Here is a 21,351-nt window from a genome sequence, read left to right on the forward strand (position 1 = left end):
TCTGGTGAAAAGTATAAATAAAAAAGGCGCGGCAAACGTGAGACGGTTGAACCAGACGTTGTCAGCAGGTGTTAAAAATCGTTGTTTTATAGAGCGAAAACTTAATTTCATCCAAATAATATAAGAATAATTTATGCGAACGATTGCAGACCCGCGCTGCGGCGCGAAGGCCGGTTCAACTTGGCTTGATCATTAGTGGCGCTCGTTTGCGTTAAAATACGACTATACATACGACGAGACCTGAAATTATTTGTTTATTTCTCTTCACCACGCCACGCACACCATATCCTCGGGTTTCCTAATCTCTACGTGACTTGGCGAGTCAACGGCGAGAAGGGATTCTCGCGGGCACAGCTTCGTTAAAATCCGGCTATATATAACGTACATTTGTTATACACCGACTCTCCATGTAACGTCAGCCGCAGGTTCTCTCGGGGCGAACCTGATCGAAACGCGTAAATTTGAAACATTAAAACGACAACTGGAGACAGAAATTATAGTATTATAATTTCACGGTATGAGATATAGGTATATAAGGTGTGTACGTATAATATATGACCGAAACTTAAAGAATTATTTATGAAGTATAAAGTTTATACTAAAATACTCGAGAGATTAAGACACAACTCTTATTACAATAGCATGCGAATAATATCAAAGTGTATAAGAGCAGACAGATTTTGCAAGGTTTAGAGGAAATATTCCGCGTCATTCCTCATTAATTCATTCAATTACTAAGCCTGCAAATACGAATCTACACTTCAACATCTGTCTCTAATTGAGATGTTCCCACAGATCGAACTAAAAGTCAAGGCCCGAATTGGCGAGGATGGGGGGATAGAAAACCGAGTAAAACCTGAGGACATCGGGCGTCGCGACGATAAGAATCCCCGCATACAGGCAACGTACGTCGACAACTCGCGAATTAGGATAAAACAGTGTACCGTTACACGTGCAGAATCGGTGAGCCATTCGTAGGCATGTAATGTAATGGTGAAAGTAGCGACACCCACTTGTCGCGAAATGTTCGTTCTGAGTTTCAACCAAGGAGAATTGCAAATGTAGAACTTTGCGCCAGAGCGAGAAGAAGTTTTGTCATTTTCTGTATAACTGCGGGGATAATAAATAAAGCATTGTGTCGATGCATTCGTGCTACGGGGTCCTCCTGCACCCCGCATTTAGATCACCGCGCAAGTTATCGGGGCTGATCGATCGTTTCGACTCGATAACTTAGAACCGCGAAACGTCTCTCGAGTAGGATCCCGAAGCAACGTTGTTAAAAGTAGTTTAGAGGCTCACCCTTAATATATTATTGCATGCCCGCGTGTTGAAAATCGCAATATTATATTCATTCTCCTCGGCGTTGAAGAATGATCACCTATTATTGTTATTATTATACCGTACTCACCGGCCGAGAGTGCTGGATACACAAACGGAATTGCGCAACACGTGAAACGAGCGTAGAATCGCAATTATAATAGGTAGTTTAGAGCCATGAGAGTATATCATAAGGTATGTACGAGTCGAGGAGTGTGTCAACTGTCCGGACATATTGAAAATATTAAAAACAAAAATTTCCTGAGTAAAATTTCTCCGCAATGTGTAAAGATCCTCGGTGTCACAGGTCGGAGTGAATGAAAGTCAAAGAATTGACGTTTCGGCCCTGAGAAGGGCCTTCCTCAGAAAAACTATAAATTTTTATAAATTATTAAACCTTGGTAACGCATAACGCATAACGTAATTACAATGAAATAAAACCAAACATACAAATTATGAGGAGAACTTAAATTTAGATATGTAAGACCTCGTGTAAAAGATGAGCCAGCTTTCGACATGAAAAAAACTACGAGGTTGAAGTTAGTAACATTATTGTAACGAGAGATTGGAGAAAAAAATCAACGTTTTTCAATTTTAGAATGACTAAATAAAGCGTATCTTGCTTTATTATACTGTTTACTGAATTTCAGACAGTTTAAAATTGGCGAAAGAACGGTTTTCCTCAAAATGCATCATTTCCAATCAAGTGACTAACTTCAACGTGATAAAAAACTAGGAACAACCGAAACAGCGGTGACAAGTATTAAGATCACAATCCACAGCGCAGGCACCGAAAATCCTTAAACATACCGTTGAAGATAAGGTGAAGAAAAGAATGAACATTTCTCTGGAATGACGAGTGAATATTCGCCTTCGCCAAAAAGTCTTTCGTTGAACGCCTCTGCGAGTAGTTACAGATTTCAATTAATTTTCAGCCTATAGCTTCGCTGCTCGTCTAAAGAAGGATCTCAGCTCGATCTACGTCTGTATCCTTAGCGGATCAGAAGAACTGCGCGGGTTTAGAGAGGCACAGAGCCTTTCTCGTCACCCGGTCCACCTACTTATAAACGATACGAGCCGGGTACGGATGACGGAAAAAATTATGTCACTCGCCTGCTGAACACCTCCGCGAACTTTGAATTTAAATTTTGAATCGGTGACGTAATCGATGTTAGAAATTTCTTTTTCGCACACGTAGCTCGGTACCCCGCGGCTAATCGTAAGCTATCATCATCCCTGGGGATATATTCGTAATCACAAGACGGAATCCGAGGATCGTTTGATCGGATCGTGACACCGATGAGTCAACGAATGATTAGGTATAACTATAATCACAGGATTTGATCGATCGGACACTGTAAGATTTCATCTGCGAAGTTTCCGAAGGAAAATAAATATTCTGTTCGAGATAAACGTGGGCTTATAAAATGTCTGTTATACAGACAAATGATCTAATTTTTTTCCTGCTCGTATGAAATTATTGCCCCGAGTTTCGAGGAGTTTTATCAAGTCTTTATAACGTGTCGAAAACGCGATGAATATATATTGTGGCAAAGTATAACCACGTCACGCGATATTTCACAGCAACGTTATAATATTAACGAAAATCCATCAGCCGACGGAATTGTTTAGAATCTCGTTCATCGAGTTGTACAGATCAAAGGCGAAGCAGAATTGCGTAAACTGATTGCGAATGAAGAATTTCACAGGCAAAGGCGCGTCAGCACGTATCGATTAATCATCTGTCGAATAACCCTGCAGAATCGAGTTTTAAGTTCTACATTAATGTGGTAAAATGTCCACACGCGAATCGTGAGAACGATAGCGTAAATATATTCTAAAAATACGTCGTTAAATAAACACGATTCGGCGCACGCGCGCTTCAATAAAATTCTCCTCTCGAAATTCGCAATCTTAACTACAATATACCTACATATTACATGCGTGTAATGGCTGGGAATATAATTATTCACGAAACGATTAGGGTACACGATTATAAATGTTTCATATACATAGATATACACGCGCCATGCGGTCCGATACGTATGACATTTGCGGTGGTCGTAAATTGGCAATAATTCCAACCACTTTCAGCGACCTGGTGGGCTGGTCGATCGCTCGTGTCGAAGTCCCAATTCTCGTTACCAAACGGGAGACATCAATGCCTGCTGGATGCAGTCACGTAGCACCCAGACCTCGACACTCGACCATTAAGAATTAGCAAAAGTAATCCAATTTCAAATAAATCGATTACTTTTTCTCACAATGAGAAAACGATGCGATGCAATATCAATTTATGTGATTCAAGTATCACTTATTATCGTTGTCTTACCTACTAAGAGCCTGTTTGATATATATTTAAGGAAATATAAGTAAATATTTTCACCTGAAATTGAAAAATATGTTATCAAAAAGTCTATATATACCGAAACTCACGAATTTTTAATAAGAATAAGAATAAGAATCTCACCGCGGTGTGTATTACTTCTAAAGTGGATTACGGTGGTTATTGTTTGTTTGTTTATTTTTTCCCCTTTTCGAGTCTGTAGAAGAGTCTTATTTCATCAATGGAGTTGTTTCGCCGGGCAAAAAATAACGCTGCAGCATATGACTTATTGTCAAGCAGCGTGATTGTGCGAGCATCTCGATATCTGTGCCCTTTCGCAAAGCTCGTGCATATCACAATCCATGTACGATGTATTTCGATAAGTCATCGCGTCGTGTTTGAAATAAGAAGAACGTGCGACGCGAAGCCTCCACGCGAGTTCTATAATGCATTCGATTCAGATTGCACGTACGAGTATAGGTACACAGCGTGTATCCTGCTGATGCAGAGAGATAGAAATCGACACAAATCCCTTTCCTATATTCAGTAAGATCCAGTTGCCGTTTGCTGCCGGATCTGCAGGATCGAGTTGTCGGGTTTCCGGTCGAGCCATGCAGGATGAGAAAAAATCAGGGCACGCCTCAACTCTTCGCTACTTAGTACTTATTTCCTATAATTTGTTTGTTCATTCTTTTTTCATTATCACGGTGTTAACGACGCTGGTATATAGTTTTGACCCCGCATTTTAATGTATGTACCTATTATCGAGAGAAAAGCAGTTTATTGAAAATGATAACGCATGCTGATGTGAAGCGTGTATTGACCATTGGAATTTACTATCTGCGATCGATCTATGATTTCCTCTCCTCTCGGCTCCTTTCTGTTTTTCCACGAATTTATCTCTCCTACTATTAACTGCGCTCTTTGCATAGGAATTATTGCCGGATGACGCGACTTATGGGCTTATGGTGTTGAGGTAAAGATACGTGTCGGCACGTGTTTAGTGACCATAAGTATAATAAAGGCGTGTTCCAACGAAGGTGTACAATCACCGTCCGTTCATTACGCGTCGATTAGTCATACGGTAAAATACGAATCAACTCGCATATGTAATACAAATTCAAAACCCGACGTATTATATATTGTCATTATTTACAGTCGAGCGGATGACTCCGAAAATGGATTGAAGATGAGAGATTTTTTGATTCGTAATTCCGAAGCTCATCAACTATTCATGCGAGGATGTAGTTTTCTTTTCGAAATTATCAATTCGAATATGCGTGCATATAATATATCCGGTCTAGACGAATCGTCGTTCGCTCGCGTAATTATGACTGGACTCCGGACGACACAATGACAAATAAATTAACATTGAAATTCCTTCGAATCTTTCTCTGTCTCTCTCTCTCTCTCTTTTCCATCCGCACACAGACGGAATCACGGCCGTGAGGCAAGAACTTCCTGACGTCAATAGACACGCTGACACGTTACACGCACGCTCGATTCCAATATATTATCGAGTGTATTTTCTACGCATAATTTGAGGAAAGGATCGGCCGAGGTTCACGCACTGATTCCCTCGAACTATGAGCCAAAGAGAGTTTATTATGGGTGCAGTTTGTCCGCTGATTCTACTCAATGAGAGTCTTAAAAATGGCTCCAAGATTTTTAAAGTTGTAAAAATCGCGTTCGCATTTTCCCTCTCCGAGTCGAAGCAGAAGCTTGTTGTTTTCACGTGACTCGATTATACGAGAGAGATCAACATTTGCGTCGTATTATTACCGACTGGTCATTCATCTACAACTTAATCAGATACGGCTATCAAGTTGAGTATTATGCGAACTATAACATAACATATGAATATTGACCAGGTGATGTGACAACGAGATAAGAAAAGGCGTGGAGAATTGTTTTAGAATTCATCCGCAAGTTGCCCACGTCCGAGACAAATATCGGACACTTTTGTCAAAATCCATTAGATTCCTTCGGGGATTTTCCACATCTTTCAAGGCAAGGTTCCATTAATCAACGGAAGCACGCCAAGCTGACCGATCGAGGGAAATCGCCAAAGATCCTATGAAGCGCATTCAGGCGCAGAACCGCAAGTGGCTTTTATTTTAACCTCACGATCAGCAGCGGAAACAGATGCGCCAAAATTCAGCTCTCCACTGTGTGCAAAATAACTGTCAATAATTTCGAAATACCGCAAGAGCTCCAACCCAATAGTCTTTGATACCTCTAACTTCTGAAATAACAGATTCGAAGTTTCGTTTGAAAACCATTCCCCTGCAGAATTCATCCTCTCTTGAAACTGCGGTTATATATAGATATATACATGTTTTAGCCAGCATGATTAATTCATCGCGAAACTTCTTATTCTACTCTTCTCGAAGACTCAACGCAGTAAGTCGAACGGATACAGATGGCGTGAAAAATGTTAGTACCTATTTAATTCTTGGTTTTTTCGCTCCTCTTTTTCTCATCTTCTTTATAGAATGCGCGCAAAAGGAATATCAATGAATGATGAGGTACGCGTAGGTGCGTGTTTGCAAACTGCGTCACGACGACGGGTCCGTCCTTGGCGTCCACGAGCTTGTCAGTATAACTAAAGGTAAGCCTGAGCTTCCTCTCCTCTCCTCTCTTTTCTCTCTCTCTCTCTCTCTCTCTCACTCTCTGTTTCTCTGTCGGTCAGTCTATCCCTCCGCCCCCCTCGTGCCAGTGACTATCTTAACATGGAGAGAGATTACCATCGACTTGGCCGAAGCGTGTCAACCGCATAGGTGTTCCTATGTACACCTATGTATGTACGAATCAAAAAGTACTTCTCGACACGGCCCCTGTGCTGACCACTCGACATACCCGCACGTCTCTCCGCCTCTTCTCTATAAAAGCTACTTCGGCGTATCACTTGAATTACAGGTATTATACCCATGCATGTATCTACGCCGGTACATGGGAAAAGTTAGGACGTAGGTGTCACCACGTGCGCGTTTTACATGAACTGCGGAAATTTTTTCACCATAACACGTATATTTCATCAACATGATAATTTCGGTTATCACATCGTGCCATGTGCTTCTTACACCAGCTAATTCATGGTGTACCATGGCTATATTCTTCTGCAGAGATTAGTGTGATAAGGCGAAAAAGTAAGGCGGATATTCCGCAAATATATTTCGCCGATGCAAATGTACGTTGGAAAACTGATATTTTCGCGATCGAGCGTGACGATGGTTATCAATTTATATACTGCATGTGTGTGCTCAGTGAGCAAGCTAGTTCTCCCGTGGGAACAGCGATGTGCATCGCACGTAGTGATCACGGATATTCCTTCCTTACCTCGAAGGACAAATTGCGATTGAGAATATACCTTGCACGCAATATCGTATAATAATTCTCGAAGGTTTGTCTCCGGAGATCAACTGCAATATTATACATGCATAGATACTAGCGCAGAATATCTCGCGTGTCCAGGCCGCAGGTACACGTACATAGGAGCGCCATAGCGGAAGTGGGTATTAATTCGATATAAAACAGCGTGCGGCGGCGATGGTCGGTGGGCGTTTCCGTCAATATTACACGAAGGCACCGCGTTACGAGATGCGAAAATATATTTGCAAATGTCTCGAGACGATTACTCTCCTGGATCTTGCGTCGTAGCGGCGTGACTTCTAATTGTGGAGTTGTTTTCACCGTGGCTGATCAACCAGAGCCGATCATACTTATAAATCAAAAAGTCCAAGGCTCGTGCAGTGCAACCCATATTAACATTAAACAATACGGAATAAATTAGAGACTGCAAACTCCCCTTTAGGCTCTCGTTCGCGGTTCGCGCGTATTTATGGTAGCTGTTGTGTGTGTGTATATATATATATATATATATATATATATATATATATATATATAATGTTATAAACGTATACTTGTCGAAGGATCACTCGCGCGAACGATATTCGAAGTACGGTCAAGCATGGACGAGAAAAAGGCGTTCCAATAATTTAGAAAGCCTCCCAAGTTACACGCATGTGATACCTAAGGTATAATGTATGCTTCGGCCGGTTCTTTAACCTTCACAGCTGTTCAACGGCGGCGGCCTGCAATTCGGGGGCCCCTTAAACCACATGGTGATCGTATAAATGTGATAAATATTACAATTTTGTGCAACAAGTAAAGTATTTTAATAAAAGTATAAGAAAAAGATTCGCGAAATTACGTAACGGATAAAGTGTAAACCCTGACGTATCACGACGCGAACCTAGAGATGGGAAATTATTGAGGACTTAGGCACACTATAATTTACTACCTTTTAACTAGTCGGTCTCGATTTTTGACACACGATTCATTTCATTTAGTATAATTGTAAATGACTGTGGAATATATTCTTGCAAGACAGAAAATATTACAGAAGGCGAATAATGAACAAAAGAAAGTAACAAAAAAACATACGCATGCATCAGATTTTGAAATCGTGATTAGAATCTTCCTTTAACAACAAATCGGGACAAACAGCGCAGGTGTGTATACGTATTAATTATGTAGCAAGTTCGAATGGCCGATGAACGATGATGAAGTCACCGCGCAGAGATGCGGTTGATACCCGTGCAGCGAATATAAAAGCACGAGTTATCTTACGCGGCGATGATTGCAATAACAATAACACAGCGAGATAGTAAAAGTAGGTATGCATAGTAATCAGTGGCTAAAGATCCGCGGTCCGTTTCTGCCCGACCTTGGAGGATCGGATCACGAACGCGAACCAGCATATCGATAGCGCTGCGCTTAATTGTTCCTCGAGAAAGAACTGCGTTTATACGCTTACACAACGCGTATACAAACAGACGGCGATTCGAAGGGATACTCGTATGTATACGTACAACATATATTATAGAGAGATAATGACGACGTGTTCCCGATTAATCATCCCGTGAGCCGCAATCCATCGGTGCAGCGCGAGTACAACAATTTCAAGGACCTCAGTACCTACCTCATTTCAGAAAGAAAATGAACGGAAAAAAGAACAATTTTACGAGACAAACAAAACGGCTCAAAGTCAGTCGTGCGTGTGACGTTATGTGTAATTTGGACTGTTCAATTACTGTGTCGTTACGTGTGACCTAAAATCAATTTGGACCTTACGGCCTGAGTCGTACACTGACACAGTAAGTAAGTAAGTAAGTAATACCTGCTCCGAACACCCAACTAGATGAATTATATTTTTAGCATCATGGACGCCTGTGTTGGCGACGCGTTGCGTTACATAGCAACCCTGGACTCCACCAGACGCGCGTGGGTCGGATCCAGATGTCGAAGTTATCGGTGTGGGGCGTTCGCAGCATCCCAGCCCCCTGCAGCCGGTGCAGAATGTGTTTAGGTTATCGTGAAATACCGGCGCCAGCGTCACCAACAAGCCGATTTACGACGAGGTATAAAATAAAAGAAGGATGATGAGGAGGAGGAGGAGGAAGTGGAATTGGTGGCAAGAATCTAGGACGAGTTGCTGGTGTATCCGTTCGATTTCAGGGGGTCAAGTTCCGGTAAAAATAATTTACCAGGATGAGAACCGTTATTGTGGGTTAAATAATATATTAAAAGAATTGGCGCTCCTTCAGACATCCTTCCGCATCATGTGTGAAATGTTGACGAATATCTTTCCAAAAGCTTCATTGCCCCGACTTTTATAGTGTCATAAATCAGAGCTGGAGCGTTTGCGGTTTGGAAACCAAGTGCCTGCTGGTTGGTTATCCTTTCGTGGATGCTTCTGCCGAGGATCAACTGACCACAGACAATTCTACACGCTGTAAAAGTTGTATGTTGTACGATACGAGGAGTTATCTTGAATGTTCGAACGTATGCTACGCACAATTTTAGCAGCAATTATTATACTTCCTGTCCTGGACGACTGGGAGTGTCATAATTGGGCCTGTGATTGGTCACTTTCACGGACGATTTGAATGATTGCTAGGAGAGATTCGGCAATTGCGATGATTCATAATGATCGCTGGAATAGATCGTGATCTCGACAGAAATTGTCCAGCGATTAGAATGAGTCGACACCCTTTGTTGCATCGATTATACGGAGGTATTGCAGATAACAGTGAGATATCACTTACTAGAAAACCGTCGTCAACATCTTCCTGTTGAGATATTATTAAAACCCGTACGTCATTTGATGTCATTTCAAAACTCTGTGACGAAACCGTCAACGCGTCGATGTTATGGTCAGCTTACGTCCACTCAAGTGTCCTTATTTCTCGAGGATGTAATTAATAAACTCTGACTCCAAGATCGTGCGTTTAGCTTCCCGCGAATTAGTAGAGTGAGACTGAGTGAGATCCATAAAATGGTCGGTCTAATTTCGAGATGGTCGGAATAGGTAACGTCGATGTAGAGACAGTCTGGTTTCGTTCTAGTTTGTGTAGGTATAACGTGGATTCGTTACGGTGACCGCGCACACCTCAGTCGCATCCTGGCACCAGGCTACACCCATTTTTCATCCATTTTTCAAGCCGGGAATTAATCGTGAATCATTCGGTTCTAGTGCAACAGACTGCAGACTTTTTCTGTAAATGCGTAACGAGCTGATTCCATTTGAAACTACACAACGTTGTCACGATCAATTATGCAGCTAGTAGTTCAGAACGAGCTTTCCAATCCCGCCCGAATTACTGGAGAGAAAATAATCTGTTACATACAGATGGTATCCAATGACTACTAATAACATCTCTGAAATTAGCACCTTACCATGCGCATCGGTGAAGACTTAGCTGTCAAAAATGACGTGACAGCTCGCGCGTTTCGCTGCAGAAATGTATTTGTAAAAATTTTCAGTACTCCAGAGCGTAACCATCTTCGGTTTGCTAAAAATCATAAAAACAATTTAAAAAAAATGCTCTTCAAAGAAGAGGTCGTCTTACCGGACGACCCAAAAACCGTATTTTATGACAAGGGTAACGTGACCACGAGCGCTAGCGACGGGGTTATATTTCGATGTGACAATACTCCGTGTAAAAACGATGCAAAGAGCGAGCGCTCGTCCTACGTCGAAATAACCGAGTACATCCTTCGGCCCTTGGAGCACAATGACGCGAACCTCCAGAAAGAGGGTTTCGGGGACCAGATCCAGGACGAAGTCCCGATGCGTAGAAGTCTCTTCCCGTTCGTGGCTCCCTACGTGTTGTTTCACTCGATAAATTGCACGTGCCCAAAGCTGTCCAGCAGTATCAGCAAGTTTTTGAAGTGGAAACTGAGCGGAGTAACACCGCGGATAGTGATTCGAACGCTTCGGAAGTCCGGATATCATCTGGTTACCGAGGCGGAGGAGGACTGGTCAGGTATCTGGGATCACTCGGTGAAAGACGCGACGCTTTTCAAGATGGTGAAATCCTTCCAAAAGCTCAACTGTTTCCCCGGGTCACACAGTCTCGGTTGCAAGGATCAATTGTGGAGAAACTTTAGTCGGCTGCGGAGAGTTTTTGGTAAGGAAGAGTTCGGCTTTATACCCGAGACTTTCGTCCTTCCCAGGGACATAGGGAGGCTGAAGGAAGCGTGGAAAAGGAACCTCGGTGAGAGGTGGATCGTGAAACCGCCGTCGTCGGGACGCGGACAAGGAATCCGAGTTATCGATCAGTGGTGGGAAGTGCCCAAGTGGCACCTCGTTGTCGTCCAGCGTTACTTGACCAGGCCGAAACTGATAAACGGAAGGAAGTTCGACCTGCGAGTCTACGTCCTGGCGACCAGCATCGACCCCCTCAGGGTCTACGTCTACTCCGAGGGACTCGTGCGGTTCGCGTCCGTAAAGTACGTCGACAACTCAAAGAACCTCAACGACCGTTTCATGCACCTGACAAACACCAGCATCAACAAGTACAGTCCGAACTACGTTGTAAACGGGAACGCGAACTCCTGTTACGGGCACAAATGGTCCTTCAGCACTCTGTGGGACTTCTTGGCGAGGGACAACGTCGACGTCAAGGCTTTGTGGGGGGACATCAAGGACATAGTCGTGAAGACGCTAATCGTCGGAGAAGCGTCGATGTGCGCGAAGATCAGGGAGAACGTAGTTTCGACCTACGCCTGCTACGAGCTTTACGGTTTCGATGTTATTCTGGACGAGGACTACAAGCCCTGGCTTCTGGAAGTCAACACCTTACCCTCTCTGCATACCGATTCGTCCTTGGATGTCGCCGTCAAGGCTCCGCTGATCAGGAACGTTTTGAACATGGTTGGATACCAGCTGCCTGCAAATATGACTGTATTCGAGGAGCGGCAACTGGTCAAGAAGTTTCGGTGTCCGAGGATGCGCCAGGATGAACGGATCTACAGCACCAGTCTCGACGAGCAGGAGAAACGGAAGCAAAGCGAATTCCTCAAGTCGCCGGAACGCGCAAATTATATTTTCGCTATCATCAGGGATCTGACTAGGGACGATGTTCGGCAGCTCATTCGATACGAGGACGAAATCACTCAGATTGGAGATTTCGAAAAAGTCTTTCCGACTTCGGAGAGTCACAAGTATCACCGCTTCTTCAAAACTCAAAGATACTACAACTTGCTGCTTGACGCCTGGGAGTTTCAAGCACGCAAAAACAGACGCGAGGGAATCGAACGACTCAAGAATTTGTGTGGAGAAAAATTTCACTTGGAAACTACGGTTCTTCTCTGATTTTCCGGTTGTTATGTCGAAGTTTGTCCTTTTTGCATATAAAAACACAAGAATATGGAATTTGTTTCAGTCTCACTGTGTCAAATAAAATGTATATTAGGTATCTTTTTACAGGCTTCTATTTCAACTCATTCATTCGACGGGAATCGTATGGTGCACAAGAGACACGAAAGATTTTCTCAAATATTGACAGTTTCGAAATTGAAAGTATTCACAATACCTGCACGCTTTACTCGTATTTCAAATATTAACTGCCTCCGCAATGATGGTTTGTAAATAAACTGACATATACAATATATGCTTGGCATTCGTCGGTACGTGCCGGGAGAAATACAAACAATTTTTAACAGCCCTCTGTACTCGGGCATAAAATGAAGAAATCTCATTTACAGTCTCTACGCCGAAAGGCTCAGCCCTAATTGGCGTGACCCTGATCTAATACGGTGGTAATTCTGTACTTTTTACACGTACGGGTTCATTGAACAGCGATCGACAATCCACGGTCTGTATATATACATATATACGTATAGTGATCATTATCAAAGCCTATATACTGCGACTGTTCGTCACTTAACCGATTATGCAAGATCCGACCTTAAGCATCGATTTAATTTATGGAGCAATAGCTGTATTATTGATTGTGAGATACGGTCAGCCTGATGAAGATCGATTAAAATCGAGTGACGATAATCTGGGTACAGCCTTATATCCGTCGAGGTTTATTAGGATTAGGAGCTACGGAATAACGCGCAATGAAAGCATTCGACCCTATTTCGAAAAAGTTACGTGATGATCGGTAGCCAAGTATTGGTCCCAGGTAGACGACGTGGTCTTACGACAACACTCCACGTTAAGAATAGACCAGCAGCCTCGTATTGAACCACCGACTGCAGGCCGATTGTCACCGCCAAAAATATTTCCTCCCGGATGAAAAGGTAGCTGCGTAGAAGCGGAGGATGCAGATGTATTAACGACGTCTACGACTTCCTGCTCAATGCGAATAGGCATGGACGAAATAGCTATATATTATATACATATGTAACGATGGCGGCATGTTATACCTGAGGGTAGCCCCATTTCACCAAGAAAAGAAACGAAGCGAGGGAACCTTTAATGGATAAGTATCCTAAAAATGTCTCTTATCTTCATCCTATGATCTAAGGTATTATGGGCAGGCAAAAGTTGTATCGTTTTGCACGCGTATACGAGACGTTGGCCTCTATACTCTGTCTCTTCTTAGGATCTATAAATCCTCTAAGGATGTAACTACGTACCTGCTGCAAAGCACTTTGTGGACATATTAGCGTACTTAGGCAGCTACATACGAAGTAAGATAACGTTTTAAAATTAAGAGCTTTATAATAGAACGTCGTTATTCGCAGGCGAGGAGTTCCGCAGGTATGAGGTATGAAGGTACGATGGATACTTTATCGTCATTGTTCACGCCCGAAGTATAAATTGCATAACGATTAGTTTCGGATGCCTGGAATGCAGGCTGATAATAGGAATTCGTGTGGATGCAGGAATGTTCGCGTTTTGCCATCGAATGATTACAAAGGTCAAGAAAAAATTAACTTTTTTTGAGTTTGTATTTAAATAAATAAATTTTTATTCTAAACATCGAATAATAACCGAAATCTTCACTTTTCTTCACTAATGAAGTTTACATTTGTCTTTTTACGTTCATAATTAAGTCCTGAAGTTTTTGGTTGATAACTGTAATATGGGTTCTTACTCAGAAGAACAAGGAAAACGTTTTTCCCGAGATGTAATGGACTTTAAACGACGTTACCGAGTGCAGCGTAATGAGAGCATGATGGGAAGTTACGTTTGCGGTCCGATACGATAAATTCCAAACATACATAGAAGAAGTACAAAAAATATTAATTTTACAACTTTGTGTATCAATTCTTTTACTAAAAATGTTTTGAATGTGAAACTAAATTTTGTTTAATTGTTATGTACAATAAAAGTTTAAGAATATACGTACATTCTTTTAAGATCAGAAATACCTTTCTGGTTTCTAGAAAAGCAAACTTTATGTATGAAAATAATTTTTCCCTTCACTAGTTACCGGAAAAAAATAAAAATTTCACATCTGGAACCATTCGTCTATACACATAACGAGAACCACACGATCCTTCCTCGAGTACTAATATAAATCATTACTACGCCAGCAAGTAAAATTGTTAATGTAGAGTATTTTGCACTTTGCCCAAAAGGTAAACGCAAGAATGTATCGATTGTGAAGACTGAGCCGAACAGCTGCAGCTTCTTTTCTGTTACGCGGGATTTTACAATTAGACTCGATCGCACAATTACGGATCGCATTTTGCATCTCAGAGATTTACCGGTCATCGGAGTCTGAAAATATTCCAGAGTTGTCCGAAACGAACGGATTCGATTCACTCCAGATGCAACGACGAGCAGGCGAGTCGGTACGATTCGCCTAAGTCAACAATTAGAACGGAAGCGTTTCGTTTCAATTTCGATATGTATTATACACGCGCAATTAATGTGCTCAAAATGACTTTCTCTAACACCAACCTGCAGACGAATCGTTAGCGTTCCCCTGAGCATAAGTAACGCTACCACATACGACGTAACTGTACAACAAATTACGCCTGAGTCATACCCGGGAATATAACGCGCACATCATTTTACACATAAATACTTTTTCCGTAAGAGAGATCTTTTCACGAGTGCCTAATGCGCTCGTGCCACCGACGTATCCACGTAAGTCCTATTGTTTCGGGTTAAGGTGTATTCAAGTGGTCAGCCACCGGACATAAGGTCCCGTGACTTTTTGCTCTGGTAACCAGAGCAGGGACCATTTCACGCCCGTGATGCCGTGTAACGGTTAGAAATTCTCTCAAAGTTTTTCTCCGCAAAATTTAACCCCAGAACCAATGGCCACATACATACTCCTACGCATTATGATTTCCCCTGGAACGTTCATAAATTGCGTAACGCGAAGGTATAAAAAAATGCAGTAGAAAGTATTCTTTCCCCCCGAGAAGAAAAGGGGTCAATTAATTTTGCAGAAATCTCGATCTCTGCATCTTCGAGTCATCATCATCGTCGTCGTCGTCGTCGTCGTTGACTGATGCAAGCGTGTATTGGAAATGGGAATATTATAACACCAGTAGATATTTAAAGTATATATATATATGTATACACACAAGCTGATTAAAATTCAACGGTCAAAACATTTCACCGTGCGATAAAATAGAAAGCTATGCACGCGTGAATATTATACATTACACTTTCTTCCCTGCACGATTTAAATTGAAACAACAGTACAATGCCGGAGGTACAGCCGAGCAGTGCAACAGCCGTACGAACGAAACATCGTCGATGCGAGATTGCGCTCGTCGATGGATGCAGGTATTCGCGCGATGCTGGTCACACACACCGTGCTGATGAATGCGAGGAGAGGAGATTGCAGTGCTACGTGAATATACTCGACGTCAATGACGAGTGGAAAATCAACGCCGGTGAACAATAGCCCAGAATGTATTATATATGGTATATATAACGCAGGTCAGCCATAAAGACCGGATTGTTTATCGCTGCCAGCGGTCCACCTGTCGTGTTTGCGCATAACCGATGTGCGGACGAATAATTATAAACTATCAGACGCGGCGAGTTCCGATTTCGTATCCGCATATTTCTCCAGAGCCTGTGATAAGAATTCCAGTCCAAAAAGAATCAGGGGGCTGAAGTTAATAGCGCTAACGTATCGAAACGTTGAGACAAAAATCTAATTTGCAAAATCTGAGTTTGTTGATGCTTTAAAAAGAGCAAATTTTACTAAATACTACAGGAAAAAAGTTTTTTGGTAAAAAATATCCATGTCAACTATATTTTTTTTTTTTCTTTTGCACACGCAGCTTTTCACTGATTCTACTTCTGATGTGTCCCTATTTTTCTGCAGTTTTAGTCAAATCCGTCCCTTTAATCTCTCCGTATAAGGTTGCAAAGTAACGATTTTTTCACATGATACATCATTACAATAACGTTACAAACTTCAGCCTGATAAAGAATCAGGGGGCTCAACTTCCCTGCCACGCGTGAGCGAAACAAGCATCTTCGGCACCGGCGTGGCATAAATTCGTTAAATCGTGTCACTCGCACGAGTTTGCAGAATTGATTAAAAATCGAAAACCAAACCACAGATATCCAGCTCGACGAAGCGAGACTGTTTTCCATTAACTACTCGCTCGACGGCTTTGACTCCGCTTTCGAGTCGTCGATCTCGTAAAAATGGTCGCAAGTTTTAACGAATGTAAAAATACTCCGAGAGGGGTAAAGAAAAAAAAAAAATAAATAAATAAATAAAAAAGCGAATCTCACGCAGACGATAGATACACTATTTCAGAGAAAATTCACTCACCGTTAGCTGCGTCTTGTCCGGCGCTATTGCGGTAATTTCAACGGCTCTGGGCTCCGGAGGATTCGCCCGTTGTAGAATAGCTGCCGGAACCTTTGCGACGAGGGACAACCTCCTGGTGAGCCTTCGGCCTAGTTCACCTCGACGACGAACCCTGACCCGGGGTCCGGTGCTTCTGTAGCTTCCAAATTCCATGCTGGGGACAAATCGAGCGACCGTTTATCCCGTCGATATCCGCTTGGATCTTGTGGATTATCACTATCGCTAACAATAAGCGGCAGGCTTGATGATTATCTGCATCGCGAGCGTGTCTTGATATTTTTCTTCACTCGTCCGGACAATTTGTTGTGAATTAATCTTTCACATATAGAACTGATCTCATTTCTCGCTCGTGTATAATTTTGGCTAATCGTTACACCGAGTATTGTTGCGAAAAGCAACGGACGAGTTTATGGCAAATATTTGTCATACTTTTTCTTTCTTTCCGTTGTTTTCTTTGATGTACGAAAATTTTTAAAGAAACAGAAAATATTATCTCGACGGTCGACGGTGCTCGAAACAACAGCTGGATCAACACCTCGATCGCTCCGTGCGGTAATTCCGCGCGCGAATGTCAGAGTGCCGTTAATGGCTTTTTATAGAACTGCTCACTTTTCAAAATTCTACGTAGGTAGGTTTCAAACAACACACTCGAACCCACACAACACGCTCATCTCTATACAACCGAAAGTCAACTCGATCCGTTGACCGCGCGGCGATGATGATCACTGAAATAAATAAATGATTTTACATTATATCCTGAAGCCGAATAATCGCGACGCGACGTGGGACTACAGGCAGAACGTGTACGTGTAAACGGTCAACCAGATCAGGTTTGCCCCGCTCGTTCGATCGATAATCGGTTCGAGATTCGACGCATAATTACGGCTGTTTAAAAGTTGTTAATTTCCAACCACAACTAGGCATTCACATAAAATCGATATCCGAGTCGTCGTCGCACAGAGATTAACTTTTTCTTCGCTATCAAGCTTATTGGCACAATGAAGTTCGTCACAGCGACGATGTTAACTTCTCCTCGATATCACCTCCGCCTCGAACGCGACACTCGCACCTTTCCGTTCACCACACCGAGTGTCGTAATTGTTCGTACTGGTTCACCTCGACGACGCAACGGTTGGCAACAAAACTGTTCCGCACAGTCCGCGGTCCGCGTATAAAATGGTAATAGGTCACCGGTTCGCCGAGAAAATAGTGCGAATAAGAACCCTTCGGGACGTAGTTCGAGAAACCGGGTGCTCGCGAGTACGTCGAACAAGAATAGCGTCGCTGTCGAACGACTCTCACTTCGCGTCGAGCCGGCTGCAGCGACTGGCAATCGCCGGATTACGCGCGTCGAGAAGGTAAACACGGTGGAAGGGTCCTCGGGCGTTTTGTAACGAAACGCGCGGTGTGCGGATACTCAGGAGCCGCGCAAAAGCAGCCGAAGGAGACTCGGTTTGGTTACCTGGTTACTGCCGCCTCGATTCGCTGCAGCGACGAGGCGAAAGAGAGAGAGAGAGAGAGATATATAGCGGGAACGACGTGAAGTGGGGGGGGGATGCTGCTGCGCGGCCGAACGTTGAGCGCGAACAGATGAACATCGAACAACGCTGCGACTGACTCGGTTGATGCTACGGCTGCTGGTTCGAACTGTGATGCCTCTGCTCTGTAGGTCTGTACTGCGGCTATGTTCTCGGTCTGCGTGACGAGCCTCGACTGAAATTCATCGTTATGAACAGCCGGCGACCGACTCCCGCCTCGATTCCCGACCGCCGCTGTCGGTCGCCAAGGACCGCGCGGCCAGATCGCGCGTCACCTTAGAGCCGCACCGCACCGCCATTAGGCACGTGACCGGTATTAGTACACACAATATATACATAATGGATATATACAGATAGGCATGCGTACGTAAAACCGTCGCTGCAACCGACCGTAGAGACAAAACCGATGCGCTGCTCTACCTACCTAATAGCGATTGAAAATTTACGAACCGGAGAGAAGAGAGCGAGACGCTGCGCTGATAGACTTCGAGGAACCCAATGAAGTTGGCTGTAAACGGTAACGAGATCTTTCGCCGGATATAGAGAGGAGGTTCTGCTTCTTTCTCGATGGACTCGATGTGCCAAAGTATCGTTTAGTTTTTCGTACTTTTCAAGAAAAATTCAGCGTATTATAAATATCACAATTATACTTTTACATACCGGGGGATGGCGAGCGATAAACGTAACCGCAAACTGCTTCGGGAAATTGAGAAAATCGAGCGGTTTGAACGATCCAATTTACGGATGATCGAGACTATTCGTCACCGGTTCAGGTCCAGGCTGAAAAAGTATGAAGTACCGCAGTTTTCCTCCGGCTCCGATGTAAGAAACACGCTTCATCCTCCCCCCCCCCTCCCTCTTCTTCTTCTTGTCGTACGATTCACCACTTTGTTTGTCAATCAGATAAGTGGCGCATTGTCGGCGATCCACTTCGTCCACATCGTCCACTTGCCACCGCCAGCTCTGGCTCTTGGCTCTGATCCCTATTTCGGCTCTGTCACTGCAGGCCAACGACGTTCGCATGTACGACACGCACAATCCGGGCTTCTGTTATCACTGCACCGGGGCTATAAGGGCCGGTGACAAGCGGCCGCGGAGGATATCGAGCGACGTCTACGACGCCGTTTACTCCATGCTCTTCACCGACGGCGAGGTCGACCCGGACAAAGTTCTCTGTCTCCACGTCCTCACTGCCCACTGTGCAGATTCTGGATCCGGTGAATTAATGAACGTCAGACGGGCGGCTTCGTTTACGGACGAAGGTGAGGCGGAAGCTGCGGACGCGTTGACGAGAATTTAATATCTTCCTTCGTGACTGTTGACTCACGATTGTCACCGTGAGACACGAGAGAAGGACGTTCACGTCGGTTGACAATAGGTGGAAACTAGGTGGCTCCGTTTGACGCGATTATTGAGTCGAAGGTTCGAGCCACGTCACGCGTCCCATCCGCTTAACGTGGTCTTCAAATGACGCGGCATGGCCGACTTGATTTTCTTAAGTAGTGTTTTTTCAAGTTTCCAAAATTTTATCGGCCCTCACTTGAACGTTCGCCCGACGTCGAGTATATGGGTACACTAAGACCGGTCAGCACCGGATGCACCTAGTCTGTTTGAGATAAACGATCTAACTATTCTAAACCTGAACCCAAACCAACGCGGTAGGTAAGCAGCAGAGTTTCGGGGGTGCCTGGAACAACATTCTGCCGTGCTACGTTGTCGAACTTGAACGAAACGTCGATGACGTGACGGATTTTTCGGACGAGGTCAAACGACACAAGGACCCGGTATTACTGGATGCCGAGAATGAGATCGTCAAGGAATTTCAAGGAAAATACGAAAAGTACCTGACGGAGAATCCGGAAGTCGGCTTGGCCCTCTCGACGAATCGCAAACTCACCACGATGCTTCCGAACGACATCGGCAAACTCACTATCATCCCGCCGCATGTTTACTCTTTGCTCGGTGCCGCCCAGGAACTAAAAATCAAGCAGGCCATCGCCGAGGAATCCCGCCGCAAAAGATTCAGACGCGATAGTTCGAACGTGGTTAAAAACGTGGACGATCAGAGCATCTCGTTTCGCCTCGACGACGACGAAGACGAGATACCCCGCCGCGTGATGACCGCGACCTCGATCAGAGGTTGGACTACCCAGAGATTTGCTGGCACCTCGAGAATCTCCGCCTTCCAAAGCCTGTCCAGGAAATCCGCGACTTCTTCCCGTAGGACGGATCCCAGCATCACAACACTGAAGCGAGCCAGTCCGCATTCCAGCGGGGTTCCTCTACTCTCTACGAACCTGCAGGAAACCGGCCCGCAAATCGTCACCATAAAGCCCAGCACTCATGCGCTATCCACCAGAGTTTCGAAAACATCGAGCACCAAATCCCCTTTCCAAAATTTCCCGAGCACTCTCGGTCCGCTATCTCCGTGCTCAAACTCCATTTTCTCCGGGGTGTCCGGGCCGCTGGAACAGCCAAGAAAGATCCGTAGACCGATTTTCATCAACTACCCGACGACGAGCATCGAGCTCAGGAACAAGGAGTATGAGACCGTTCCAATCCTGGTGAACAATCAAATGCAGGCTCTGGTTCATTCCGTCATGGACGTACTCGAACGGGTCAATCCAGCGAAGATGCGGAAAATCGTAGCTACAGCAAGCAGTCGGCTTGAGATTCGGAAGATGCTGATACGCCCCGACATTCAAGCGTTCATCGAATCCCTCGCTGGACAACCGTTGGTCTCCTCGCCAAGTAGTTTCGTCACCTCGATGGCCTCCAGCCTCTACGAGATAGACCCCCGCATCGAGAGCAGCATCGAAAAGGAGCTGGTTGCTAAGACTTTGCCTGTGCCAGCCGCTCCCGCGTTGCATAGACTCGTGAAAGAAATACGAAATAATCTCTTCGTGGACCCGAATGCAGCAAGTGGAAAGGGACCGAAGGTCAAAGTCGAGTCGTTTGGGAGCCAGAGGCAGAAACTGTTGGAGTCTAGACCTTGCAAGGGGTCGTGCGAAGAGAAGGACGTATTTGATGTTGACAATTCCTGCCCGCATTCAGAGTGAGACGTTAACTCGAC

General features: G+C 44.2%; 3 protein-coding genes across 4 annotated transcripts in view; 2 read left to right on the top strand and 1 right to left on the bottom strand.

Annotated features, from left to right (window-relative positions):
• Positions 1–17,675, bottom strand: part of LOC124416673 (rho GTPase-activating protein 20-like) — a 153,256-nt gene extending 135,581 nt beyond the window's left edge. For both annotated transcript variants that reach the window (XM_046897949.1, XM_046897948.1), the window contains exon 1: positions 16,702–17,675. In XM_046897949.1, the coding sequence (XP_046753905.1) occupies positions 16,702–16,893 (192 nt within the window). In that variant the 5' untranslated portion in view covers positions 16,894–17,675. The remainder of the gene's footprint in view (positions 1–16,701) is intronic.
• LOC124416674 (tubulin monoglutamylase TTLL4-like) lies at positions 9,770–12,375 on the top strand. The gene has a single exon (XM_046897955.1). The coding sequence runs from the start codon at positions 10,386–10,388 to the stop codon at positions 12,303–12,305; it is 1,920 nt and encodes a 639-aa protein (XP_046753911.1). The 5' UTR covers positions 9,770–10,385; the 3' UTR covers positions 12,306–12,375.
• Positions 17,676–18,944: 1,269 nt separating the features above from the next.
• Positions 18,945–21,337, top strand: LOC124416269. Its single transcript, XM_046897199.1, has 3 exons — positions 18,945–19,100; positions 19,240–19,540; positions 19,941–21,337. Exons 1-3 carry the CDS (start codon positions 18,945–18,947, stop codon positions 21,335–21,337), a joined length of 1,854 nt encoding a protein of 617 aa, XP_046753155.1.
• The last annotated feature ends 14 nt before the right edge of the window (positions 21,338–21,351 follow it).

The sequence above is a fragment of the Diprion similis genome, chromosome 2 (genome assembly GCF_021155765.1).
Source record: "Diprion similis isolate iyDipSimi1 chromosome 2, iyDipSimi1.1, whole genome shotgun sequence".
NCBI classification, from domain to species: Eukaryota; Metazoa; Arthropoda; class Insecta; order Hymenoptera; family Diprionidae; genus Diprion; species Diprion similis.